Source organism: Aythya marila, assembly GCF_965140915.1.
Source record: "Aythya marila genome assembly, chromosome: 1".
NCBI lineage: Eukaryota > Metazoa > Chordata > Aves > Anseriformes > Anatidae > Aythya > Aythya marila.
In genome coordinates this window covers 3,734,686-3,748,915 of record NC_139042.1, presented here as the reverse complement: position 1 = coordinate 3,748,915, position 14,230 = coordinate 3,734,686, and the positions used below count along the sequence as shown (strand labels likewise).

At 45.6% G+C, this 14,230-nt stretch overlaps 1 protein-coding gene across 4 annotated transcripts in view; it reads left to right on the top strand.

Annotated features, from left to right (window-relative positions):
* NARS2 (asparaginyl-tRNA synthetase 2, mitochondrial) overlaps positions 1-14,230 on the top strand; it is a 46,319-nt gene that overhangs the window by 27,382 nt on the left and 4,707 nt on the right. For 3 of the 4 annotated variants that reach the window (XR_014318584.1, XR_014318585.1, XM_082773036.1), the window contains exons 8-13: positions 4,231-4,329; positions 4,745-4,788; positions 6,120-6,186; positions 7,074-7,211; positions 7,825-7,922; positions 9,819-9,845. Coding sequence is in view for 2 of the 4 variants with exons in the window: in XM_082773036.1 (XP_082629162.1) it covers positions 4,231-4,329; positions 4,745-4,788; positions 6,120-6,186; positions 7,074-7,211; positions 7,825-7,922; positions 9,819-9,845 (473 nt within the window). In the remaining 2 variants the exon portion in view is untranslated. The remainder of the gene's footprint in view (positions 1-4,230; positions 4,330-4,744; positions 4,789-6,119; positions 6,187-7,073; positions 7,212-7,824; positions 7,923-9,818; positions 9,846-14,230) is intronic. The other variant, XM_082773037.1, reaches the window with a different exon arrangement.

Below are 14,230 nucleotides of genomic sequence, written 5' to 3'. Positions count from 1 at the left end.
TTTGATGCCAAACACCCAGCTGAAAGCCTCGGGGGCTATTGGCTACGGTTAGCATATGAACTTTGTCCTCAGATAAAGAGCTGGATTGTTGCAAAATTATTTTTTAAATTGGTGTTCAAGACATGGAATGAATACCTCCAACGCAAGTGAGCGTGCTGGGAGTGCTCAGCTTCTTCAGGGACATCTTGCAAGTATTTGTTTTTGCACCGTTAAAGGGTACAGAAGAGCCTTGCTACAAAGAAATGCGTGTTTACTGTTCTCTAGTGAGGTGCTTCTTTAGCCAAAGCTCCAAAAGAAAAGCAGCTTTCTTTACAAAATAAAAGGAAGAGCAAGATTCAAGAGCAAAGGTCTGTTTCTCCCCGGTGTAACTGCACGGAGTAATGCTCAGTTATTCCTAAATTAGCAGCCCAGTTCTTAGGAAGTCCTGTGTGTCTCGATCACGCAGCGTAAGTTTCTGCTTTGTGCCAAACCATGTCTTAGTGCTCCCAAGAAGCCGAGACTCTCGCAAGGCAGGCAGGTTTCACAATCCTTGCTGCGGAAAGTCCCACGGCGCTCCGTGCGCTCGGTGCCACACTCACCCTGATGCTATTACTGCTTCAGCCTACAGGGAGTGTGCGAGTGGTTCTCAGGCCTTTGTGGCCTCTTTCCAAAGGAGTCGAGGCTAGAAGTTCCTCCAAGATGAGCAAGAAAGAGTTAGGAGAAGGTCAGGTTAGAAGACATCTGTCTTATATGGAAGTGTCTGGTCTCAGCAGAGTGCTAGAAGTCCAAGATCTCCATTCCTACCTGTCCTGTGAGATGCCTGCTCCCACCCTTTCCCCCTCTCTCCAGTGCTGTGTTAAGCAGTCATGTCTGTAGGTCGTCATCTTCTATTTTTCTTTTTGGCTGTCCTGACAGTGAAGAGGATTTTAAAGGGTCCCACTTCACTCGTGACACTAACGGGGCCTCAGAGAGGTAACGTGGTGCCATCATTACTGAATTTCATTAAACATGCATACAAAACCATGTTAAAAGAACATTATTTAGGCTGCAAAGTTGGAAAATACCCAAAATAAGTTTTTTTCTGAGAGCAGTTGTTGCCTAGTGTCAGTCTTCCTTAATAAAGTCAAATCTTGGCAACACGAACTGCATAAAATGGAGAACAAAATTTAACCCACAGCATTTGAGCTCTAGTCTGAGCTAGTCTCTAATACTTCTCCTTTACAATCTTCTTTGGAGAACTAATAGGATTATCAGGGTACCATAGGAGACAGGAAGATGTGAAGAGGAATATCCCTTGCAAGCATGTTTCTCCTGCGGTCCTGGTAAATGCTTCCTTTGCTGTAGAAGTGGTGTGCTCTGCTCTTCTGCAGCCGCTCGCTCGCTGTCCCCTGGTGGCCTGGGAGAGAGAATGGGAAAGATAAAAGTGGGTTGAGACAAAGACAGCTTGGTAGGTAAAGCAAAAAGCCACACAGGCAAGCAAACCAAAGCCAGGAATTTATTTACTACTTCCCAGCAGCAGGCAGGTGTGAGCCAGAATCTGGTGTGAGCCTGCCCTGTGTTTTTTCTGAAAGTATGCTTGGGTGATGTTTATGCAGACAGGTGATGATTGGAACCCCTCTTGTTGTGCACAGCACCTTCGGTTGCTGCTGCTGACGTCTGCCACTGGTTTGGTGATGATTTCCTGTTTCACCCCTGGTCACAACGTGATTTGGGAAGAGAATAAGTCGCAGTATCAAACACTCCGAGTCAAAATTAACTGAAAATCAGCAAGGTAATCATTAAGTTTCGCAGCAACATCAGGGAAGGCCAGAACCGATGCTGCAGAACTTCTTTGGAGGGTGAGAATCACCAGATAAAAGGAGGGAGACGTAGGGGAGAAGGGAAGATGTTGACCTCTGTCCTCCTCACCTGCCTTTCCAGCAGCACAATTCCTGTATTTTCATTACGAAGCAAGCAAACTTTTGGACACCAAGAGTCCCACCTCCAAGACAAGCTACCAGCTGTGGTTCTGGTGGTGTTTTAAAATCCCCTACCAAACGTGCTTCTTCCAGAATTCACTCACGCCCAGCCACTTGGGCCATCTCTGCAGCTCATGTGGTCAGCAAGCCAGCACCTGTGGTTCTCCACTCGCTTCTTATCCAGCCTGCTTTCCAGTCCTTCATTACATTAATCTGCTTAAAGCCAGAAGTCCTGAGCCGGAGAGCTTTTTTCTCCCTTTATTTTTCGCCCTGCTGTTCGTGCCTGGTACGCATTTGGCATAAGTAAGAGTTAAGAGCAGTGAGGAGGCCGACGCATGACCCACGTGTCTGTCTTTTCTTTTTTTTCTTTTTTTTTTTTTTTTTTTCCAGGATTAAACCTCAGTCTCAAACCTGGAAGTGTTTCTCAGATTGTTTTTCCCATACCACCCACATCTTTTTTCCACAAGAGGAAGCTGCTTGTGTTGAAGGCTGTGGGAACCTAATTGTTACTTTATCGCACAGCGAGGGGGAAAAAAAAAAAAAAAAAAGTGCTAATTAAACAACATGCTTTTCTAAAACCAGATGATACTTTCATTTTCTAGAAAGAGGAAGCTTAATGTAAAATCCCTCCGTCTCTGCCTCGGCGAAACCAGATGAATTGCCAGGTTTTCTAATTTCATTTGCATAAGCCTTTTTCTAGCTACTTTGAAGAAGGTTCAAAGCTGCCTGTTTGCTTGTTTGCCACTCAGCAGCAGGAATGCTAGCTTTTCATTTCCTCTGTGCTTGAGTAGCAGTAGGGGGAAAACTGTTCATCTGCTGGGCCTCATTTGGATCCTGCCTTTCTAAACAGAGGGCCCAGATTGATGCAGGAGTCTCAAGGCTGAGTTTGGCTCCAAAGGGATGAAGACAGGGCCTGACTTACCAGCTGGTGGGATGCAGAGACTGTTCATCAGCACAGAGCAGCAGTTCAGGCCAGGTGATGAAGAAGGAACAGTCTTCTAGACATGAGAGTTTGAAGAAAATGCCTGGAATCTCAGTGTAGTCACGTCAGGAGCCCAGCTTCTTCTTTCTTCTGTGTTTTGTTCCTCTTGCCCTGTAAGGTCTGGTTCCTTACTTGCTTCTTCCTCAGATCTGCAGACCAGAAGTCAGGTTCATCTTCGTGCAGTTAGTCTCCCCTGGGCAGTATCCAGGGACCTCTGTTCACCTAGAGATCACCGGTGGGTACGTTGCTTCTCTCAGCTCTTCGGTTAATGAACCAAGTTGTTAATCTCACAGAAAATGCACCAGGACTTTCAGAGGTGCTTTTTGTTGTGAAAAACCTGGTCTCATCCTAGGCTAAGGTGAAACGCAGTCCAGCTGATTTGCTCTGTTACTTACAAAGGAGATGAGAATAAGGAGAATGATTTTGCAGAAGAGTTGGGAGCATCAGTACTCCACAGCTACCGACTCCCTGCTTTATGCAGGTGTGTGGGACTACGAGGAGATACAGGAACTCTTACCCGCCAGCATGCCAGCAAGTGTTTGGGGTAGCCTGCTTTGCTTAAACAAACACAGAAATGACTCTTCCAACAGGCTGATCAAAATGCATTGGAGTACGTTGTGGGGCTTTTTTTGGTTTGGTTTGGTTTGGTTTCTGTTTGTTTTTGTTTGGAATCCAAAAGGCATTTGCTTAGTTTAATTCTTCATAGGTGAAGCCCGTTTTAACAGCTAAGTGCATCCAAACTGGATGTGAGTGTCATTCAGCTGATCCACGTTAGTTTAGGAAAATTAAAGCAGGTCCTTTTTTAGCTTCTCAAACGTCCCCGCATTGATGGGTCAGTTTTAGCTCTCTGCTCATCTCTGTGCGTGTTCTCTTTGCTTTGCTCTTACTGTGCAGAGTCTCTCTAGACAGAATCTGTTGGACAGGCTGGCTCTACTCAGCACACATTTATTCCCCTCTCCTCATGATTCATCGGAGCCCAGTCACCACAAATGGTTGTAATGAGTTCATTTGTGGCTGCTCCTCGAATGTTTCAGGTGTGCTTTTTGCACTGGAGATACTCGACTGAAGATACCGAGGCCATCAGCAGACGCTGAGACCCTAAACCCGTAGCAGAAAAGCAGGTTCTCATCCTCTTCAGCTGGTGAGCAAGCCTGCTAATTAGCAGCATTAGCAAGCTGGTGCTCTTTTTATGCAGTCTGACCATGCAAAAGCTCCTTTTGTACCCTTTGGCTGATGCGCACCGCGTTTTATTTATAGTCTGGGACATCTAAGCAGCGTTAATTTTTCGTGCCCTTCTGTTTTCTCTATTAGGTTATGGAAGATCTTTTCAAGACAGCAACAAGCACCGTGTTCTCCAGATGTCCTCGTGACGTGGAGCTTTTTCATAAATACGTAGCTCCTGCCCAGAAGGTAATAAATGGGACAGGAAAGAGCTGCGACCCTTCTATGCATTTTTGGGAGCTCTTGGAAATAGGGGGGCTTAATTTATTTTTTGTTTAATTGTTCTCCTGTGTTAATGAACTGTGAAGAGCCAGGAGTTGGTCTGAGCTTAAGTTATTTTTCAGGCCAGTGCAGAGAGGATGCACAACTTGCTATAGCATCTGTGGCAAAGCTGTAGTTGTGTCATCACCTACTGGCCTCCAAATCCTCAGCTCCAAAAGTAGCTTCCCTTTTAGCACTGCATGGCTTGGAGTGGATTTTGACCCTTATCTAGAGCACAACACAGACCCACAAATCAAAACTTAGTGAGGGGTGACTTCTCTCTGCTTCTTCTGTGCCCCTGAACCCTTAGGAGTTGCTTTACTCTTTTGTTTTTCTTGTTTTGACCAAGGGCAGGTTGGAACAAATGCTGAAGAACAAATTCGTCACGTAAGTACTTCGATTTCAAAATGATCTGGAAGAGGGCTTTTGGGGAAAGGGTTCCTATTTTCTCTATCTTCTTTTTCTGCCCCAACTCGGTGCCTGCTGGGTTAACATAAGGTCTTCTCAAGAGCACAAACCGAAATTCCTTCTGTTCTGTTTGCCAGTCCTCCTGTCACCTCTGCATGAGACCAGCGTCTGGGTCTGCCGTCCTTTCGCTTTTGCTTGCCTAGACAAGATCCTCTTTCTGCCAGGGTGTCCTCCTTTCACATGCACCTGACGAGTGGTTTGCTCCTAGTGGTTTGCTCCTTGGTTTCAGCTTTGGTGCTCTGCCCTCCTTCACATTTTCTCTCCAGCATATCCTCTTTTCTGCAAATATTTTTGATGTTTAAAAAGGCCAGCTGATTTTTTATTCCCAATCACTTGTGCAACTCCTTTTTTCATTTTGCTCTGTGCTAAAGAACGGAAGAATTTTGATTTCCTTCCATGCCCCCTTAAAATACCTCCTCCAGAGGTATTCCTGATGTATTTCCTCCAGAAGCCGTCCATGGACGTAAAGAGCTCGTGCCCTTCAGGGAATTTGTTTTATAATTGCATTTGGCTAACGATACAGAGAGATGAAATTACCACGAGCAAGTTGCTCTTTCTGTGCGCAGCATTTGCTTGCTATGTGGAAAACTGGTCAGCAAAAGCACCTTCCATCGAGTCTTGATTTCCAGTTACCAAACCTGCAGCATCTCTGACTGCACTTTTTCTGTTTGCTTTGCCACGGTGCTGTTCTCCTGTACCGGTGGAAATCAGTGGAGAAACCGCTTTCAAAGCTGTCAGAGGAGCAGAGAAACGTTGCTGCAAATAAACCTCATGGTATTTGCAAAATAAAAAGGTTGGAGGTACGAGTTCTTCGCGCTCTGGGCTGTTATTTTTGCCTCCTAACACCGTGCTGAACGATGGAGCTGCGTTGTTGGAACTGTGCCAGTGAGGACAGGTTTCTTTAATAAATTAAAAAAAAAAAAATCAAATTTGTATGAAGAGGTTCTGTGCAAAACTCCCTTCCGACTGAAATGCAGCGTTGCAATAACGCAGAAGTGGCTTGAGAGCTTAGCACTTCCTGCATGTAGCCGAAGCACAGGAAAGCACGGGGCGCTTGCCATATAAAATGTAAGCTTTTGGTTTCCATCCAAAGCATTATTGGGAAGTCTGACATCACAGCACAAGTTGGCATGGCCGGGGGGAAATGCCTCCTTCATTTTCCAGTGCAAAGCTTGGCCAGAAAACTTTCTTGTTATTCCTTTCACAGTTATCTCTAAATTCTTTTTTTTTTTTTTCTTTTTGTCTTGTAGAATTTCCTACAACGAAGCGGTGGAAATTTTGAAGCAAGCTTCTCAAACTTTTGCTTTTAAGCCAGAGGTAGGTGGTTGCCTGGCGGCTTCTCCCTGTGCCTGTTTTTGCACACAGCCTGAAAAACTTCGCAGGTCTCAGGGAAGCCTCCTTTCTCTCTTTCTGTATCTGAGTAGTGCTGAGTATGTTGTGGTGTTTGCTGTCATCATTCTTCAGTCATCTTCAAATAAGGGAATGATATTTAGGTAGCACCAAAAGTTTGACAAGTTCTAATAAGCCAAAACCATGTCAAAATATCATATAACCTACATGGAGGTAAGCGGAACCCTTTGCTTTTCCAAAGGATAATTGTTACCTGGGAAGGAGAATCACCTGATTCCCTCTTCTCATCAAAAGCCCCAGAATTTGTAACATCACTGGAAGAAAGCAGGAGAAGCAAAGGGCATTGCAGATGGCCAGGTTTTCCAGTAGGAAAGAATTGGTTGGTAGGATGCTGGGTTTTCCTAAGTGAGAATTAAAGTAGCTTGTAACAGGACACAGCAAGGAGAGAGTGGTCATCCTGGCAGAGCTGCTTTCTGTACGCCAAAATACGGCTGGTGTGCTGGGCCGAGTAAAGCAGTTTGGGACAGCTGCCTGTTTCCCTGGAGCGATGTGGAGAGAAGGTTTTGTTTGTTGGGGTTTTTGGGGGGTTGTTTTTTTTTCTGATTTTGTATCAGCTGCAGGGAAGTCTGGCCCTGTTCTGGGAAATTTACCTCTGTTATTTCACTGCTTTGCTCTGCCTTAAAACCTGTGGAATTCTGTTGTCCTAGCAGATTTTCCCCCAGCCCCGTGGGCTCTCGGAGTTACTGCTCGTGGTTTCTTGTGGGTCAAAGCCGCGCCTCTCCTCTGCAGGGATTTTGCCGCGTCTCTTACCACAGGCAAAGCATGACGCCAGGTCCCTTTTCTTGTCTTCACAGTGGGGCTGTGACCTCCAAACGGAACACGAGAAGTACCTGGTGCAGCACTGCGGGGAGGTTCCTGTGTTTGTCATTAACTACCCCTACGACCTCAAACCTTTCTACATGCGGGACAACGAAGACGGACCCCAAAGAACAGTGAGTCCACGGGTCACGCTTCCACCTCCTTTTCAGCTGAGCGTGTGCCTCAGCCTCTGATAAACGAGGATAGCCTTCTGCTGGGCCTCCACTCAACAAGTCCAAGCTGAGATATGATCCTGTCCGGTCTTTTTTCTGTTGTAGAAGAAATCCACAAAGCAGGAGTACCAGGAGAAAGGTTCAGGAGTTGGGTAGCGTTAGTTTTTTAGAGCTGCATAAACTCTAAGGGAATCAGGCCCTGTGCGTGTTTGCCTCCTCGTGAGCTCCCGTTTGTTTTTTTGCACCACGTACAGATTTTCCTATGTGCACTCCCGTCTCCAGAGTGACCTGATGGCATTCAGTTCACACCACGTGGTGCAAACGTCCTCAGCCTGGAACGTGGGTGCACTCATTTAGGTTTTCTGTAGGCCTGACAGCTTCTGTCATTGTAGGCTTCCCTCCCAGCCTTCTCCTGCCCAAAAGAGACTTTTTGAGCACGTGAAAATACTCACCTCAGGGTCCTGGACTCGACGGGATAATTAAAGCAGCTTTTTTACAAACAACCATCCGGTGTCTGCTGTGCTTCTGCTGTGGACTGAAGGGCATGACTGACGTTATTTTTGTTTCTTTTAAGGTTGCAGCTGTTGACCTCCTCGTACCAGGAATCGGGGAGTTGTGTGGAGGCAGCTTGAGAGAGGAGCGCCTGCCCTTCCTCCAGTCCCGCCTGCAGAGGTACGTGGGACCTGCAGGTGCCAGGAGGCCCTGCTCTGAAGCATTTTGTCCTCGAACCTTCCCTCCACAGTTTTGGTGGCTGCGAGCTGACTGTGAAGGTGGAAGTTGTCACCCAGAGCTCGGATATTTTTGTTACTGCGTTGTGCAACTGAGGAACTGCAGCTCTGGTCAGAAGCTCCGCTAGCCGTGATGCAGCTGGCCTCGGTGGCATCATTTCAAAGAACACTTCTCTTAGCTAACAGCTTGGTGAGAAGCTTCCCTGGAAGTGGCTGGGAGCTGTTCTGAGTCACGCAGGCTCTTTGACAGTCTCTTTCCTTGCTGCTTTGTTCTGGCTCGTGTGACGTGGAGTGATTTTAGGCTAAATTCAGTGTCAGGATATCAGAGCTGCTGTTTAATTAACAATAACTGAGGTTACAGATGGGGTAAATCTCCATGGAAAATCACTCCCTAGATCCTGCCTGAGTTTTCCAGAGAACCTTTCATAACTCACGGGAGTCCGTTTGTGCCAGTCATACACTTGCACAAAGCAATTTTTGAGGGGGATTAATCCCAGAGCAACATCATTTGCATGTTGGGGCAGAATTTATCACTCAAATCAGCTGCGTGCCCACAGAGATGGATCGAGTCAGCGGAGAAAAGCAAAACCCATTTCAGCATAATGAAAACAACAGACAGGGCAATTAAATCACTGGCGTGGTGGTTCTCAGTTTGCAGTGTAGGGTGATATATTCCCTGCAAGGCCTCCCTTTGCTTGTTGTTCCTCTCCCTGTGAACTCTCCAGAAGGAGGCACGCTTCGTCTGAAGCAATGAGCAGTGTTGCCTGCTGCACTTGACATTTTTGACAGTGAGATCCCGAGTCCCCAGCCCTCCAGGTGTGCAGCTGGAGGAGGGATCCTGGTAAAGGTTAAAGCCAGACTTTTTTGTTTGGCAGGGAACACACAGGAAGCATTTCAGGCTACAAATGGTGTATCTACAGTGGCCTTAAAGTACAGCTCTGCACTGAAGATGGAAACACGTGGAAAAATAATCATACTTACTACGTTTTTCTCAGTTTTGAGTGCTCAGGACCTGATGTGCTGAGTCAAAATACTTTGTTAATGCCTTTAAATTCTTGAAATTCCTGCAGACCCACCGTAACTAGAGAGAGAGCTGAATTCTTGGCTCTTTATGCACACTTCTTACAACAGATCTACAAGTCCTACAGGGACTGCTGCAACGCGCTGAAGATCAGCAAAATGGTCTAATTTTGCTTACAGACATTCTTGTTTGTGTTGAGAGAAGTGGAGAAAAAAAAAAACAACATCAACTTTGCTCAGTTTCTGCCAGGACAGGAAAAGAGGGAGGTTGCACTGGTGGCAATTAGGAAAAGCCACGGTTTTATTTAATAGTTTTACCAAAACTATTTTTATTTAATGGCTTTACACGTTATGAAATCCGTGGCATCTTTAGTGGTTTTGTGAACTAAGAAAGGGGAAAATTTGCATCATTCCATAGCCGCACATGTGAAGAGATTTATACTCATTTACAAGTGAGTTTGGCTGCATGTAAATTCAGTATTTAGGCCTGTTCTCTCCAGAAATTCACAAGTAGAGTTTATTAATTTGTCTTAATTTAAGAATGTGCAGAAGTTTTTGCATGAAGTTGGGCTTGACCCTGTTTGTTTACCAACAAACTTGGCATTTTAAGAAGCATGTTGGGAACCTGTTTGAGATGTCTACCAAGTGCCAGAGCTGACAGCCACCGACCATGCCTTCCCTTAACTTCCTACCTTTCCTTTTTGGACTGAGTTTCATCACGAGAGCCTCCCTTAACCTCATATTGTCTTCCAGTCAAGTGCTGCTCCTGAAGATCTGTTGTGTTCCTTTACTTACAAGGCTTTTTCTTTTTGTTCCACAGATTAGGACTTGAAGATACCTACCAATGGTAAGACAATATCTTGGTCTGTAAGCTATATTTCTTCTTCTGAGGTTCTTAAAACAAGTGTTTCTTTTACATATGTATTTATTTATTTATTTATTTTTGGCTCTGTTCTTGAAGGGGACATTTCTTGGCCCAGTCCAGTCTAAATGGAACAGGCAGTTCATTTGAACAAATTTAATCTGATGCTACACAGTTTATCTTCCCAATTTGTCCACGGACAGCACAGGTCATTCCTTTCAGGATGGCACGAAGTGGATTAATTTACAGCTCATCAGCGGTATTAAATCATTAAGCTGCGCATAGATTCTGTCCACCAGCACACAAGATAAACAGGATGCAGAACCACAAGCAATTTGTGACCTTTAACAGCTCCATGAATAACTCCTTTTACAATTGACAGGGCAATTGGGTCGAAAAACCTTCCCTAACAAATCCATGGAAGCAATTAAAACTGTCCTGCTAAGGAGGCTGAACAACCTTTGAATTAACAGCGTAGCCTATTAAAATGCCAAGATTTTAGTGCCCCTCCTGACAAGTGTTTCTTGGTACGTACTTGGTCATAGCTCCTGAGAGGATGATACTGCAGAGAATTTTAAATTTAGAAGAGTATCCAAATACTCCTCGGTATTTGGAGTGCTCGTTAGGGAGAATGCCTTGAGAAGAGCAGTAGGAGGAGATTCTTCCACTCTCCTCCTCCCACAATATGAAATCACTTCAGAAGTGCTCAGTGCCTGTCAGTCCTTTACATCATCCATTTGCAAATAGGGTGAATGAACTGTCTTCCTTTATTATTTGCATTCATGGGTCAGAATGCACTGTATCAACTCATCAAACCCAGAGCATAGGGTGAAGGTTTCTGTCTGGAATGTCTCTGAGCCCGTAGCTTCTGTTTGCAGGAAATATTTTTAGGCAGGTACATGTTTTAACTGTCCATGTTCTCAGGTAAAATTGCTGGTAGAGAGCTGTTAACATGTCCAGTGTGTCTGTGTAAGGTGTAGCAGTCAAGCTGAATCCTTTTAGCATGCTCTGCTTCTTAGTTGTCCCCTTGCAGCTTATGTAAAATACTCAGAACAATCCCAGGACTCTGGGTGGTACATACGATGTGTTTTTTTTCCTAACCCTTCCCAGCACCTGATACACTAGAGGAGCATAGTCAGCAACTCCCAGCGTATGTAGGTAATTAAATATTGGGTCTGCTGGAGAGGGAAGGGTTGTCCTGACCAAGGATAATCAGTTGTGTGGTCAGGATTTGAGGTACAGCCTGAGAAAGCTTGGTGCTCAGTAGCAGGGAGCCTCTCAGCACTGCTCAGCCCTGCCTGATGCCTCCTGTGAAGAGAAGACCAAGACGTTGCCCATCTCCCATTTTCAGTTTCATGTCGTGTAGCAGTAACATTTTGGAAACTCTTTCCTTCTGTAATCTCATTTTGGAGATTCTCTGCTCCCTCCACGCCATTGCGGATGATGCAGCTTCCCAGAGAAGACTGAAACTGATTGAAGAGCCTTGCCGTAGCAGAGCCTGGTGTGCTAGGAAGGCGCAGGAGATCTGTGGTTCCTACTGGCCTCTTGCTCCAGAATCTGCCAGAAAAGAGGTCGGTGGTTTGCCAGCATCTTCTCAGTGAAGGTGGCAGGAGAGACTGAAATTAATTTCCTCCATTTCTGTGATTGAATTCAGTCTCCGAAGCTGGCACACAAACCCTTCTGAGAGCAGCTGAGTCATTCCTTTTGAAGTGCAATATTTGCTAACTCCTGAATGGGCTGTGCAAGATGTGGTCCCTTCTGAAATCCCCCGTCTAATGCCATATCTCGGTTTCTGCCTGTTTTCTTCTCTGAGTAAGCACGAGGATATTTTGGGACACGCTGCTCCTATTTGTGGCTTCAAGACTTCCTTGCTGGTGGGGGAGTCATCGGTCAAAGAGGCATCCGATGATTTGTGGTGCTTCTGCCTCTCCCTGTCTTCTAGAAAGCTTTTCAAAAAGTAGATAAATGAATATAGCCAAACTCCTCTGAATCTTCCTCAGCTCAGGACATCTTTCCTGTTGCACAGGTTTCTTTCTGTAAAGAATATGAGCTGGGGAACTATCTGGCTTGGCTTCGCAGCAACTGTATCTTATTTTCACACTCTTCCTTTGAACTGTAGATAGAAAAGAGCTCGGTGCTGCAGATGCTGATCTTGGCTAGGCTGAGAGGTCTGTGCAAGTGAGGTGGGAAAGTCAGGTGGTCAGAGTTTGCCCTGGGAACTCACTTGCTGCCTCTGTGCCTCTTTCCTGCTGTTCTTTGCCAGTTCAGGCTGTCAGCTCCACAGGGCAAAGCCTGAATTCTCTGTGACCACAGGGTGTTGAGTGCATTGCCTCACAAACAGGGCCTTGCCCTGCCTGCAGACACCAAGTGCCAACTTAGCACGAGCAATAACAAAACTTTACTTCTTTGTAATGAACATGTCCCCATACCAGCACGAGCAGCATTCCAGGTGGTCTTTCTGCATGTAAGCACCAATTTCCTTGGACATAGCACCAGGGCAGACGTTACCTGCTGTCTTAGGATGGATATTACTGTGCCATCTTGGCCTTAGATGGTGAATATTGAGCTTCAGTCTTCTTGGCCTTTCTTATTTACAATTGTCTTTGATGCTTGAATGATCTCGGAGGTCTTTTCCACCCCTAATGATTCTGTGACTCTAATGTCAGAGCATTCTGTCAGGTGGCAAGGTAGAAAGGAGAGGGCTTAAGAAACAGCAGCACTGGTGAGCTGCTTCGGATCAATGGGCAGTCACAGCATTCATATCCTCCTTGAACCTCCTTTAGAGCCCAGTGAAAGCAGGTAAAACCATCTCCCTCCTTGGAAGAAGCCTGACCCTCTTGTTGCTGCTCTGATTAGAACATGGAAGCGCTGGAAGATTGCTGGAAGATTCCTGAAAAGTTGTAGCAGAGCAGAAGTTGTACGAAACCAAAGAGAGCGTTTTTCCCAGCATCGTGGTACTTTGCATGCTCAGTACCTGAAACATTTAACCAAATGGTCCTGCAAATGCCATCTCATGTCACTAGCAGTTTTTCATTACCCATATATTTTCCTTATTTTTTTCTTCCAGTAGGATATTTCACTTCGTGGACTGCAGTGTCTTTGTTCTTTCGGCTGTACTTTTTCTTCTAACTGGCTGCGGAGGCTTCAGTATAACAAGACAGTTACATAAAAGATGAAGGTGGTGTTTGTTTTGAAAGGAGACCGAAAAGAATACATTCTGCTTTACAAATGGTCCCTAGGAGAGTGCTGTTCTTCATAGGGCCTTGCTGTGCAGCGCAGGATTTCACGATGATGGTGAAAGGATATAGGTTTTTAAAGGGATGAAAGGGAATGCTTTTCTAGGGAATGCTTTGCTAACTTGCCACATAACAAGCTGGTGGAATTCGCTGCCAGGGGATGTTGTTGCAGCACATATTTTAGTAAATTTCAAATCTCAGAAGAGCAACCAGCCCTCTGGGTCCTGAACATGAACTCAGGGGCTATCTGCGGTCACATAAACTTATTTCCCCTGTAGAATGTTGTTGCACGGCCCCCCAGTTGCCAGTGAGGGGCTCATCCCTCCTCATAAGTATGAGGCACTGGGAGAAACAGCTAGATTAGTTCATGGCTGTTTTTGCTGTTTTTGAGGTGAGAAACATCCAGTGTCTGGAGATTATTGAATGAAGGAAACCTCGGGGAACATTTCCCAGCCTAAAGGGATTTTTCTTTTCATCTGCAGGCAGTTACTTTTTTCTTTCATCTGGGAAGAATGGAAAATTTCTCAATTCCTTTGCTTCGTCTAAGCACAGTCATCAGGAAGGATTCACAGGCTTGATCCTCAGCACGTTTAATTCAATGGACTTTTTCTATTAACTTTAATGGGTTTTGTTTCGGTCCTTTTGCCAAAATGGCTTCTCAGAGTGCTTTGAGATCCACAGATGAAAGCCCTGGATAAGCAAGGGTAGAATTTATTATTATTGTTCATCTGGAAGCAGCTGAGTTACTCCATCTCTTTGTGATGACTTTGTAAACTCTCTTGCCAGCAGAAGGGAAGAAAAGGTGCTAGGCGTAGCCTCAGCTGTCTTTGCACGGGCCGAGATAGGCTCACTGATGTCACCAGCAGTGTTTGTGCTGTTATTTAAATTGCTGCTTGCTGCTAGAGTTGTCACCAGCTGCTTAGCCAGTTCAGCTCAGAACTGCTGAGCTGGGACAGGTTGCTGTGCCACGGGCAGCGCTCAAATCCCTCGCGTTTAGGAGGCCGTTCATATTTTACAAGTCACCACCCTCAGCATCAGGTTCGCCCATCGCCTTCCTTGCAAACCCTTGAAAAGTCGCAGAGCAGAGCTCCCCGGAGGCAGATCCTGGTTTATAAGTGGATACCCAAATTCTTA